At 40.9% G+C, this 13,052-nt stretch overlaps 2 protein-coding genes across 2 annotated transcripts; both read left to right on the top strand.

Moving 5' to 3' along the window:
• Positions 1-1,778: 1,778 nt before the first annotated feature.
• On the top strand, positions 1,779-6,818 carry LOC310940137 (T-box transcription factor TBX2-A-like). Its single transcript, XM_083905070.1, has 7 exons — positions 1,779-2,289; positions 3,182-3,449; positions 4,230-4,376; positions 4,451-4,527; positions 4,659-4,747; positions 4,829-5,232; positions 6,383-6,818. The coding sequence occupies exons 1-7, from the start codon at positions 1,967-1,969 to the stop codon at positions 6,569-6,571; spliced, it is 1,497 nt and encodes a 498-aa protein (XP_083761196.1). The 5' UTR covers positions 1,779-1,966; the 3' UTR covers positions 6,572-6,818.
• A 644-nt stretch (positions 6,819-7,462) lies between these two features.
• On the top strand, positions 7,463-9,638 carry tm2d2 (TM2 domain containing 2). Its single transcript, XM_083905294.1, has 4 exons — positions 7,463-7,816; positions 8,541-8,628; positions 8,717-8,832; positions 9,219-9,638. The coding sequence occupies exons 1-4, from the start codon at positions 7,539-7,541 to the stop codon at positions 9,430-9,432; spliced, it is 696 nt and encodes a 231-aa protein (XP_083761420.1). The 5' UTR covers positions 7,463-7,538; the 3' UTR covers positions 9,433-9,638.
• Positions 9,639-13,052: the final 3,414 nt, after the last annotated feature.

The raw sequence follows: 13,052 nt of genomic DNA, 5'->3' as shown, positions 1-13,052 counted from the left end.
TTTTGAAAAATTCCAAATCAAATACTTTTTAAGTATATTTTATATATATGTTTTAGAAAATTTTATAAAAAATTTTAAAGTAAAATTTTGATTTTTTTTTGTAAATTGTAAATTTTAAATACATTTTATACATTTTTTAAACACAATTGTATCAAAAAAATTCACTAAATTTTCTATATTTTTTTTACTGCATTTTAGAATTTTTTAAACAAAATTTTATTTAAAAAAAATGCACAACATTTAATAAATGTTTGAAACCAAATTTCATACATATTTTATACAAAATTTAATTAAAAAAAAAATCACAATATTTTAAACAAATTTTTTCCCCTTTGCTCGACACGTAGCCCACGTAGACTAATCCACGCATGCTGTTGCGATGTGATCCTCCATTTTTTGGTCAACAGGGACGACAAAGAGGACGGAAACACATGAGAGTAAAACCTTGAGTACTTTGTTAAAGTATGTACGGAAGTCCGCACGTGGTGATGAGTACGACCTCGGAAGAAAACCCCACTTTTTTTAAAATGTAATTTGCTGTCATTTTTTTTCATTAAATTGCTCTTAATGTTCATTAACATCGCGTGCGACTTCACATGGTAACGTCGCTGAGCCTCATGTTCGGTGTATCCTGAACCTGCCGCTCTCACTCATGGAAAAGCTTTGGCTGGAACGTCCCCGCGCTGTCACGGACGATTGAGCAATAAAAATGTGTGTAACCGAACCCAGAGGCTAATCCGGGGCCCGGGACAATCGCTGGCAGAGTCGCCGCCTCCACAGAACTGGATCTGTGTGCGGCAGCAGACTGTTCCCCCGCGCGGAACTGGACACGAGGAAAGACCTCGCCAGTGTTTAGATCCTGGCGCTGGAACAATTGGCCGCCGGGTTGCACTCGTGCAAAGAAAGTAACACAACCGTACGTAAAATATCTTGATATTTGTAGGTGTTGGGGTTTGAAACGGGATCCTGGGGCCCATTACGCGCTAACAAATTCACTTCTGAATAGTGCTAACAGCGTCAATGTTAGCGGACGTTAGCGCACGCCGCGTTTCCGCGACGGCTGACCGGAAAAAGTCGCGCGTGGTGGCATCATGTTTACGTGACTCCGGATTGTCAAAAAGAGTCTCTAAAGTAACTAAGCTAAACTTTAAAAAGTTAGAGTCACACATGCGCAGGTGCGCTAACCGGCGCTAAAGTAGCTAACACAGCTAACGGAGCTAACTGGACTCCGGCGCCGCGGCGCGTAAAACATGACGTCACACGTGTCTTTTTTCCGGGTCAGTCGTTATGGAAACTCGTCGTGCGTTGACTTCGTTAGCCGCCGTTAGCACTACTTCTGAACCTTTATTCTTAACATTTCTTTGTGTTTTTTTAAACTCCAAACAGTTTGCTGTTGCCTCCCCGTCGCCGGGTGACACGGGATCAAACACAACAGAGAGGAAAGGAATGCTACGTTGCTAATGTTTAAAATACGGTGACTTGCGGTGACAGCGTTGCTTCCTGGCCAAAAGTTACATACTACAGCTTTAAACTGAGACTCAAACTGCTTGCGCACGTAAATTGTATAACTTAATAGAATAATTTGTGCTTTTAAGTGTTTTTTTTGTGTATAATATATATATATTTTCACCTTCCAGACGTTAAAGAGCAGCTTGTTTGGACTGTGTTGTTGAAAGTTGACGCAGCATTTCTCTGCGCAGGAAGTGCAGTTTAAGGGGAAAGTGAAACTCCGCCCACTTCTGGCTGTCACTCACTCTGAGCGCACAAGTGTCAAAGGAGCAAATCATCGTGGACACAAACTGAGACTGAAGCCCCGCCGTGAACCGTGGAACACGTGGGGAAAAATGACACTTTTCACCTCATAACGCGGGTTTGGCGACTTTAAAAAATGCGTCTGTGACCGCGCGTTTCTCCCGTTTCTCCCGTTTCTCCCGGTTTGAGTCGTGCGTAAAAAGTTTCCTCCTCCATGCGCAGCTTCTCGGAGCCGCGCGTCCCCGCGGGTGAAGTGGCGGCGCACGCTTTCCAGGTCAGAGCCGGAGATGGGGCTCTGATCCCGGGGTCCGTGCTGAGCGGAGCTCCGCTGTTCCCCGCCGTGGCTTTCGCCCCGCGCGCGGATCCCGTCATTCGCGCGTCTCCGCCGGGACACTCTGCGGTTCTGTGTCGGCCTCCCGACATTCTGGAGGGAGGGGAGATGGAAGAGGATCAGTCCAAGGTTTATTTGGAGGCCAGCGACCTTTGGAGACAGTTCCACAAGAGTGGCACCGAGATGATCATCACCAAGTCCGGCAGGTAAAGACGAAGCTCTGAGGCTTTTACGCACAAGGGATGGATGATGGATGGATGATGGATGGAGCGCGTAAAGGTGCTTTACTTTCTAATAAACATCTAAAATACATGTTTATTCAAGTACAGACATTGGAATTGAAGGATTTAATTTATTATATTAATTGAATTGGTCCAAATAATATATAAAATGCATCAAAAACATATTATTGCCACATACAATTCTAAATTTGTTTGTTAAAAATACGAATTTAAAGGGTTGTTTATGTTTAAAAAACTTAAAAATACACTAAAATAAATAGTGAATGTGTTTGAATAAAACAGGTTAGGGGATATAATTTAAGGGAAAAGTTCGATTTAATGGTAAAAAAGATAATGTATGTCTATATATTTATATATTCTATATGTAAATTATATATATCATAAAAACATGACCAGAGGTTAAAAAAAAATTGTTTTTTACAAAGTTATGACGTGTTTTTCCACATTAAAATTAAAAATACATTTGTAAATATGTATTTTTATTGGATGTATATGTATATATGTACACATTTGTGTATATGTAGCAATTTATATAAATAAATAAGCTAATGCTTCTTCCTCCTTTTAAATGTTGATGTTAAAATATTTGAAATAAAACTATAATTAATTCCAAATCTGTCATAAAATCTTAAAAGACTGATGTAAAACTCAGTTTAATTTACTTGAAATATATAAATGTATCTTTATTATTGACGTGAGTGGTGGCCATCTTAGAATCCCATGTTTGTGTAATGGTTTTTTCCCACTTGAAAGTCAGAAATCTCCTTATTTCCTGTGTTCTTTTGTTGTTGGACGACTGAAAATAACCCGAATGAACAGAATCATCAGAGTTTAAGTGTCTTTTCTGTCTCTGCAGACGCATGTTTCCTCCGCTGAAAGCTCGCTGCGTCGGCATGGACAGGAAAGCTAAGTACATTCTGCTCATGGACGTGGTGGCGGCCGACGACTGCAGGTATAAGTTTCATAACTCTCGGTGGACGGTGGCGGGGAAGGCCGACCCGGAGATGCCCAGACGCATGTACATCCACCCGGACAGTCCGGCCTCGGGGGAGCAGTGGATGTCTAAGGTGGTGAACTTTAACAAACTCAAGCTGACCAACAACATCTCTGACAAACACGGATTTGTAAGTTCGGATCTTTGGATTGTTAGAATATTTATTTATGAAGTGCTTTAGCGTTTTGTTGTGATGTTTTTTTTCCATAAATTTCAAGTTGTTTCAACTTTTTGCCTTTAAATTTATTATTTAAGAAGCAGAAAAATGACTTAAAAACAACAACAATAATCAATTTGGCTAGAGATTTAAGCTAAATTGCAGCAGCCCTATTTCACTTTCATAACAATACGGTCGTTTAACCACCTACAATTTTAAATAAATGTTAAAAAATAACTTTGTACTGAATTTAATTCAGTATATTTATACATTAAATACAACATAACTTATATGCCGTTTGGGAAAGCTATCACCTAATGCATGTTTAATATTTTATATTTGCAGTTTGGATGATGAGATAACATTTTATTTATTTATTTAATTACTTATTTATTTAATTATTTAATTGATTCATTCATTAATGTATTTATTTAGTTATTTAATTAATGATTGAATTTATTAATTTATTAATTTATTAATTAATTAATGAATGATTGAATGAATGAATGAATGAATGAATGAATGAAATTGATTAATTAATTAATAAAACATTTTTTAACCAACTAAAGCAAATATAAAGACAAATAGTAAAGAACAAATTTCACTCCAAAATTCACAAAGCCACAGAATTTCCTAACATTTTCTACATATTTGTCTCACAAAGTTGTGCTTAATGTTTCCTTAAATTAGCCCTTTTTTTCCCCCGCGCCCTTCCGTATAAATGTAAACGTTGCTGATCCGTATCATTTGCAGACCATTCTCAACTCCATGCACAAATACCAGCCCAGATTCCACATCGTGAAGGTCAACGACGTCCTCAAGCTGCCGTACAGCACGTTCAGGACGTACGTCTTCTCCGAGACGGAGTTCATCGCAGTCACGGCTTATCAGAACGACAAGGTACCAGCGTTTATCTTCTCTGAAAAACAACACAGAACTAAAAGATGACGACGTTTCCTCTCTTTCTGTGTCAGATCACGCAGCTGAAAATAGACAACAATCCTTTCGCCAAAGGCTTCAGAGACATGGGGAACGGGAGACGAGAGAAGAGGCGAGTTTTGACATTTAAAACTGTGTTTTCATGTGAAAATTGAGGTTGCAAATACGAGAAAATCTGAACACGGTGAGTGAGTTTCTACACTGTAAAACAAAAAAAGGTTGACACTTATTGTCTTATCTTAGGAAACAACAACATCCATCGTCCAAATCGAAGGAGATGAGGTTGACCGACGTGAAACTCGAGGCGGATTCGTCTCAGCAAAAGTTCCCAGGTTCACAAACTCTCTTCATGTTTTCCCACATTTTTAACTCGTCCAGATCTAACTGGTCCACGTGTCTCCTTGTTGTCCCAGACGTCCCCGACATTGACGGCGAGAAGAACGATTCTGAAGGCGCTAACCCCGCGTCGCCGCGTCTTTCCCCGACACACGGGACGGTTCGGAAGAGTCCAGACCGGACACGGACACAAACTGAGCCGAGGCAAATCCACGTCCTCGGTCCGGTCTCAGACGGAGCTGAGGACTCGGAGCCGAGACCAAAGTGCAGGTCGCTCAGGGTCGGCGTCGGCGTCGGCACGCGCGTCGGTCGCGTTTATCCGCCCGAATCGGACAAACACCCGCTGGATCCGAGTCTTTTCCGCACGTGGAGCAGCGGCGTCGCCGCAGACAGAGCGCCACCGTGTGGACTGATGAGTCCCTGCAGGACTCCGGCAGCTCCGGTGTTTCCACTGAGCCTTCGGCAGCACGCGCTGGTGCAGGTACGCGGAAAAATTAGCAATAAATGTTTGAAAACACTCAAAATAAACGAAGATTAAAGCAGATAAAGTTAGGGCTGATTAATCGATTAATAATCACGAAAGCCTTTTGGTTTGTTGACCAAACAAGACATTTGAGAAACATCATCATTTCCAGGTTTGACCAACGTTTTTTAACCTTTTCTGACATTTTACAGACCGCGCAAGTACATCGAGAAAATATCTGACAGATTAATCCAATCCAATACATTATGAAAACAATCGCTACGTGCAGCCCTAGATTAAAATTAAGAAAAGAAAATATCAGCAAATTTGGCTAAAATACAAAGTAAGCGTACAATAAATATAATATACAGTATATTTTGAATGCCTTGAAATCCCATATTCACTCACATTATGAGGGGACACTCTCAGAAAATAAGGTGCTAGCTAAAGTCATTCTTTAGCTCCAACTCATTTCACAACTACAGATTAAAAAACAACAACAAAAAAGTGTGTTACTATCAGAGTTCAGAGTTTATCTGTTGCTTTCTGTGCCATTAAAAAAAAGGTCATACATTTATTAAGCTATTGCTGCCATTTTAGCTGAATTTAGTAGGTTAGCTAAACAGAGGTTAGCTAGAGTTAGGCTAAAGGCACCATTTTGAGTTAATAAAAGCAAATAAAAAACATCTCCGTAATTAGGAATGTATTAACTTACCTAAAGGCACAATTGTAGCTACATGCGAGTAAATATGTTAAAACTAGCAAGCTACAGTTGTTAGCCAACATGGTTGAGTTAAGCTAACGTTACAGTTATGTTAGCTATTATGTTATTATGTTATGCGGGTCAGCGATGTGTCCCACTTGTGTTTAAATTTAACTTATCTCTGAATCTTTGTGCTTTGACTTCGGTTAAATATTTGCGGGTTTTTAGTAATTTTCTTTTACAAGTCCTCAGTTAACAGACGCGTGAGCGACATGGATGGACGGGACGTCTTAACTTAAGTACTTTCAGGTTCAATAAGTATCCCTACAGGCTTAAATTAGCCTTAATACAATTACAACACGTTGATGAAACATTAAAGTACAATAATTCTTAGTCTATTTGGTTAAAAACAACAATTGTCTTGATTTTCTTTGTGTTATTTCCTTGTTATTTCCTTGTCAACAGGACGTGGTGAACCTCTCACACTTTGGAGGTCTCCTCTTTTATCCGTACACCAGCCTCTCTCTTCGCTCCAAACTGGATTTCAGAGCTTTTCCGTCCGTGCACAGTCAGGACTTCTTCTCGTCTCCCGTCGTATCGTCGCCCGTTCCTCGTCTTGATGGCGGAAGCGGAACGAAACGCCTCGATCCCTGATTCGTTGGTGCGACCCACAGCGGAGGACGAGTCGAGGCCAGAGAGGAAGTTCTGACACCAGTGGACTTTTAAAAGTGTCGTCGTCCGTGCATGTGCTCTTCACCCACTACCACCAGAAAAACAAACAAACAAACAAACTGTAAAGTATTTGAAAATGAAAAGTTTGTCTTGCAAAATCAGTAAAATCTGCATCTTCCTGAATCCATGACTTGAGACTGAATCACTGTGGTGCAATGACTTTGACAAAATAAACCCAGAAACATTAAAATGACCATGATTTTGATAGTTTTATGGCAGAATAATATAATATTTATGATATTTTTCATGTTTTCATTTCCTTTACTTTTCTCCTGTGTTTTAACTGAAAATAATAATACAAATAGCTTAATTTGTCTTTGAAAAATCAAAAAAAGTAAAAATTATATTAAGTATAATTGTATTTCTTCTTCCGTGGATTTTAATGGCAGCTTGCATCCATAATTATAACAATATTTCTGTTTCTGCAGCTTTATAAAATGTGAATATTTTCTGGTGTATTTGCTCCATATCACAAAGAAATCATTCACACTGAATCATTTTGATGATGTTACATTACTGCCATCTTCTGGAGACTGAATAGTACTACACCATCATTATTATTGGTGCCATGGTTAATATTTGAATTATTAATCATAAAAATAGTCATTATAATTCCCCACTTTTTTTATAATTCAATTTTTTTTTTTTTTTTTTTATATATTTAACCATAAAAATGTCTTCATTTCATGAGTTGACAGTGTAATGTTGTTGTAGTCCACCTTCCACACCACTTGGTGGCGGTAGTGAGCAAACGAGTTCTTCCCCCAGCCGTCGACAAGCGTGAAAGAAGAAGAACAAAAGGAAGATGGCCGCCCAAACAAACTCTCGCCCTTAAACGTCGCCTTTTGTTAACCATGACTGGTTTGTTGGTGGAGCCTGAAACGACGCGATGATTTCGGTGAGTTATATTCTGCTGTGCGGGCAGTTCTTCCTGCTGCTCTCCGTCATTTTCCTCCAGTGTCTGGAGGGAATTCACACGCAGAACTCATCGACCGCGGCGCCTCCTCCTGCGTCTGCCTCCCCGGGCCAGGGAGCCACCGCGCTCCCCTTCAGCGAGCAGCCCCCGAGCCCCGGCGTGGAAAAGTACGACATACCGGCGGAAAGTGACAACGAAACGGAGAGATTCGAGTACAGGCCGCCGTCACCCGTCGTCCTCTGCAGCTATCTGTGAGTACCGCGTTCACGTTAGCATGTCGGCTAATGCTCCAGTGACGTTCACCCTGAACACCAATAAGTAAAACCTTTGTATTCACGATACTATTGTTAAAATGGTAAAACCCTATACGCCGAATTTTATTTAACGTCACAAATGTTAAGATTAAGACAGTCGCCATCTCCTGATAAGTTTCCTTTTTGACTATTGACACAATAAAGTGTTATCTTTAAGATTTTATGAATGGAGTCTGGCGTGTGTTCTCGACACCAAGACGTAAACCAGTCTGTTAACTAAAATACAGTTAAAACGGTAAAACCCTATAACGCCGAATTATATGTACCATCATAGACTTTATGGTTAATATAGTCGTCATGTCCTGCCAAGTTTGCATTTTGACTTTTAGTACAATACAATTTTATATTTAAGGTTTTGTTAATAGAGTCTGGCGTATGTTCTTGAACACCAAGACGTGAACCATTCTATTTACTAAATTATAGTTCAAATTGTGTAAACCTGTACGCCGAATTTTATATACCGTTATAATCATTAAGATTAAGACAGTCGCCATGTCCTGGCGAGTTTAATTTTCACTATTAACACAATAAATGTGTTATCTTTAAGGTTTTATGAATGGAGTCTGGCGTTTGTTCGTCATTACCTGGAAATGTTGGTTATATACCCAATTAATTCCACCCTTAGCGTCACATTTCTCACACATTTTAATTTACATTGAAGACCCGAGGAGTTCATCTTCTGTCAGGACCCTGTGGATCATGCCGGGAACTACACAGCTCTGCAGGAGCTGGGACACGGATGTGCTGGGGTGAGTGCTGCTGCTTTCAGGCACACATTATATTGTTCAAATAAGGATTCTTTTTTTAACCTCATTATTTATACCTTGTTGTCTTTAGTGGGGCGGCCAGACTCAGAAAGAAGTGAACACCACTTATGTCATATGCACCGCGCTGGATGATATCGAGTGTGCGGGACCCAGAGAATTCCTCCGAGACAACGTCCCCTGCATCAAGTAAGGGTCACTCGGGATGTCCTGTTCCCAATCCTGAATTAATTCAATTATTATGGTTTTTAACAAGCTTTTTATGCACATTCCACGTCTTGTGTCTTTCAAAAATTATTCTGTACATTGTTTAAAATGCCACAATGACCACTAGAGGGCAGTGTTTACAAATGTATAGAATCACAATTTCACCGCGTGTTCTCCCAGTGTCTTAATCTCTGCAAACGCACATTAAAACGAATCTCTATGTGTGTGAAAACACAGCTGAAATTAAACTATGGCATAAATGTTGCCTTTGACCCGGAATATAACGGTACCAGATATTTAAATATGTGTATTTCCTGCACTGTAATGACACTGACCTTTTACCTCTTCTTGTTGTCTCTTTGTCTCAGATACACCGGACACTATTTCATCACCACGCTGCTCTACTCCTTCTTCCTGGGTTGCTTCGGCGTCGACCGCTTCTGCCTGGGTCACACCGGCACCGCCGTGGGGAAGCTGCTCACGCTGGGCGGTTTGGGGATCTGGTGGTTCGTGGATCTGATCCTGCTCATCACCGGCGGCCTCATGCCCAGCGATTACAGCAACTGGTGCACGTACTACTGAGGCCCCAGAGCGGAGGGGGAGGTGGGGGCGACCATGATGGACCACGAGGTGATTAAAATGTGGCCTGAGGCTGCTCTGTGGTTCTGAGTCTGAGAGCTGGTTCCTGTTCTGAGGGCGAATGACGGAGTCCGAGGAGTTTCTGCTCGTTACTCTGAGGAAAATATTTAATTTATTCATTTTTGATATAAAGGTTGACCACAGTTGATCGTTTCAGTGGATTAATTGATTCCAGCACATCTGTGGCTGTATTTGCACTTTTTTTTTTTTGCTGTAAATGTGTCATTTTTCTCCCGACGACTAACGACAAAAACAACACTTTAAAGACTCGTAGAAGTCGCTGGATTCATGGAAAGATCCAGCACATGAGAGCGGGTTCGAGCTGGGAGGTGCATTCAGCGAACCCTGTAAATTTCAGTTATCTCGGCTAAACACGGTTGCAGTGTTGCTGATGCGTTCGAGGAAGTTTGTAAATTCTGTCCTTTCTGTGGTCCACCGCTTGTTGTTGTTGCTGCTGCTGCTGCCACCTTGTGGTAAAACAGAAACAAGTCATTTGGTAGTTATTAGGAGATATTTCAACCTTTCAGACTCAATTTTTTTTGGTTATGACGGAGATTTTCTTTTTTTTGCGATCCCCAAACAGATTTTTTTTTCCTAATATAAAATCAATGCTGCAATCATTTGGAAAAAAATCTTTTCATCATTGTTTTAAATATTATTTTGTCATTTCTGAGGGGTTTTTTTTCTCCCTTAGTGAAGCTGGAAATCGAAGACTAATTTTTCAATTTATCTCCCTTTAAAAATCAACCAAATTGGTCGACCTTTACTTTGAAATTCCCCACTTCAAAATAAGTCTTTTTGATGGATTTACAGCTCTCACCGGGTCGAGCGACAATCTCGGTCTGTGCCGTAAAATTTAGGAATGAACTTCCACGTCTGGATGGAGTCGTTAATAAGTCAAAATCGCGCAAAGTATCTTTGAACTTTTTGTTCCTCGGGGGCGTCGCCCTGCGCTGGTTTTTCATCACTCCTTTCCTTTCCCTGAAATTACCCAGAAGCCCGACTTTGTTTGACTCTTCACTGTCGTCTTCTTCTGCTGGAGGCGCTGCTTCTTCTCCGTTCTCTGTAAATGTTCTCTGTTGTCTCTCATGTCTTGCGGCTAAACTGATTTAAATTACAGCCACAAGCGAGTCGGGAACACAGAGGCACAGATGGAGAGCGATGACGTACGGTAACTCACGTTGACGAGCTGCAGAAAGCAGTAAAGTCTTTCCTCAAAGCTGTGTGGGAACGTTGCCTTCCAGGCTTTCTCCAAAAGTCTGAAACCTAAATCAGGTTTTTTCTGAGCGTTTTTACGTAAACACAAGGTTTTTTTTCCAGGTGTTATCATATAAAGGTCCCATAAAAATGCCTTCTAAGTTTTTGTCTCCGATGACGATATCACAACCTTGAGGATCTGCCGACCTTTTGAACTGTACGACCGTTAACCGACGCATTTCACGCAATATCAACGACATGTTTCTCCAAATGTGTAAGAAATATTCTGCTCCCATTTCTTTACGTTTTAATTTCGCCGATATCCTCGTGTCGGATCGCTGGGAAGCTTTAAAGCTGTAGTACGTGACTTGCGCCGACGTTATTCTGGCCCTTCGTGAACAGAAATTATGTTTGTTTGCTGCGTCGTTCGTCTTGAAAACGGGCTCTGTCGAGCATCAGACTTGACTTAAGGGAGCGTTTGTGTGTATACAGCAGCAGAGCAGAGGCGGGCGGGGACATGGAGCATGTGGTCCGTCAAAGTGCTGAAAAAGTGGGATTTTTGACTGTTGAACTGTTAGCCTTTTTTTCTGTAATCCAAACCTCCGTGTCTCTTTTTTGTAAAAATACTGTACATAATATTGGACCAGACCGACAAGACGCTTGGTTATTTATTATTGTGTTAATTCACGCTTGTACTGGGCGCACTTACGATTTTATTATTGTTTTTTTTTCTCATGGAAAAATAAAAGCAAATGTTTAAAAAGAAGGAAACAAATCTTTTTTCGTTTTTGCTCTTTTCTCAACTTTTTCATTAATGCTTCACAGTCATACCACATCAGGCCTGTAGGGGGCAAAGTGTCTCCTATGTAAAGTGTCACAATATAACAAAAAAAACATCATCAGTGTAACCTTCAGAATTCCTTTTTTTTTTTGCTCCAGTAAATTTAATCCTTACATTTGCATGTTTTATTAAACAGTAAAGATGTTTTGCTTGATATTATCGGCACAAATCTAATCCCGTCGTGTCTGGTGTCGCGATAAAAACTGCTCGTGGTCGTCATGACCCAGTAAAAAGAGTCTGGTACAGTGTGTTCTCTTAATTCTCTGAATGGATTTAATGGGCCGTGGTTAGTTCAGGTGGGGGTGGGGGGGCAATGTCAGTCAAAGACTGAATAATAACGACGACGGGCCATAAATTCTGATCTTTATTATAATGCGTTACTGTGTAAAAGCGTGAACTTCATGAAACTTCTGTGTCACAGAGTCGAGACCATGTGCGGTGAATATTTAAACTCAGTCTGAACACGAAGAAGAAGAAGTAGAAGGAAAAAAAAAAAAGCTCCACCTCATGATTTTCAATCAGTCGTCCTCCAGCGAAACTATTAAAACAAAGTCACACAGCACATCATTTTTTACCGCCTCAGTTAACCTTTGATGGATCGTTTCACCCCCGCGTTACAAATCATTTTCTTCCCTTCACCACCAGCTTAGGCAGATAGTTTTTTTTTTTTTTTTAAATCATTAATTACACTTGTGACAGCCAGGGGGCAGAGTCATTATGTTTCCAAATTGTACGTCCATTAGTCCCATTTCGTGTCAAGGAAATGTCTTTGTGACGATGTTGTGGTCTGACATTTATTGATCTCCCTGTGGGACAAAATGTCCATTTTTTTCTTCGCCTGACACTTCATCGTCCTGAGTCTTTAGCACCTGACTGGGTCACGTGACCTGGTGTGTTTACACTTTAAATCCACGGAGATTGAGCGATATATCGCAAAAAAACCTGACTGAATATATCTGACACTTATGCTGCCGACAGAGGATGGAAACAGCCAGAGCAGATCAGAACGCTTTGCTTAATTTTCCCTCAGCCTACTACACCTATATTAAAGCGGACCTAGACCGGAAGTTCCAATTAACGCTGTTTTTTAGTGTGTATCTGCGTCATTACCGTGTTTACGAAGCCCTGAAGGTTCTAAACAAACAGTTCAGCCACTGCTGAGAACGCTGTGTTTTATTGTAATCTCAGGCTCAGCGAGATCTCTGAAAAAACCCGGTCCGGTTACGTAAACAGCGGTTCTCCTGAACAGCAGATCCTCCTGCTCCGGGCACTAGTCCGGGCACATCCGGTTGCGTACATTGAACCGCAGAAGAAGAATAACGTCCGTTGTGGAGGTGTTTCACGAGCGACAGTGTCTTCTGACTCTGGGTCAAAGGTCGTCAAAGGGACTGCGGCGGGGAGTCGTGAAGAAGCTATTTTTAAACACTGTTAAAACAATGTTTTGATAATGAGGAGCAGTGCATCCACCGTTCCAGAGGGGGGAGCTGTGCTTCTGAGAGGGGGTGTGCAGAATATGTCACTTCCA

Source organism: Microchirus variegatus (assembly GCF_963457635.1).
Source record: "Microchirus variegatus genome assembly, chromosome: 18".
NCBI lineage: Eukaryota > Metazoa > Chordata > Actinopteri > Pleuronectiformes > Soleidae > Microchirus > Microchirus variegatus.
The sequence above is the reverse complement of the archived record's forward strand: the minus strand, read 5'-3'. Positions and strand labels throughout refer to the sequence as shown.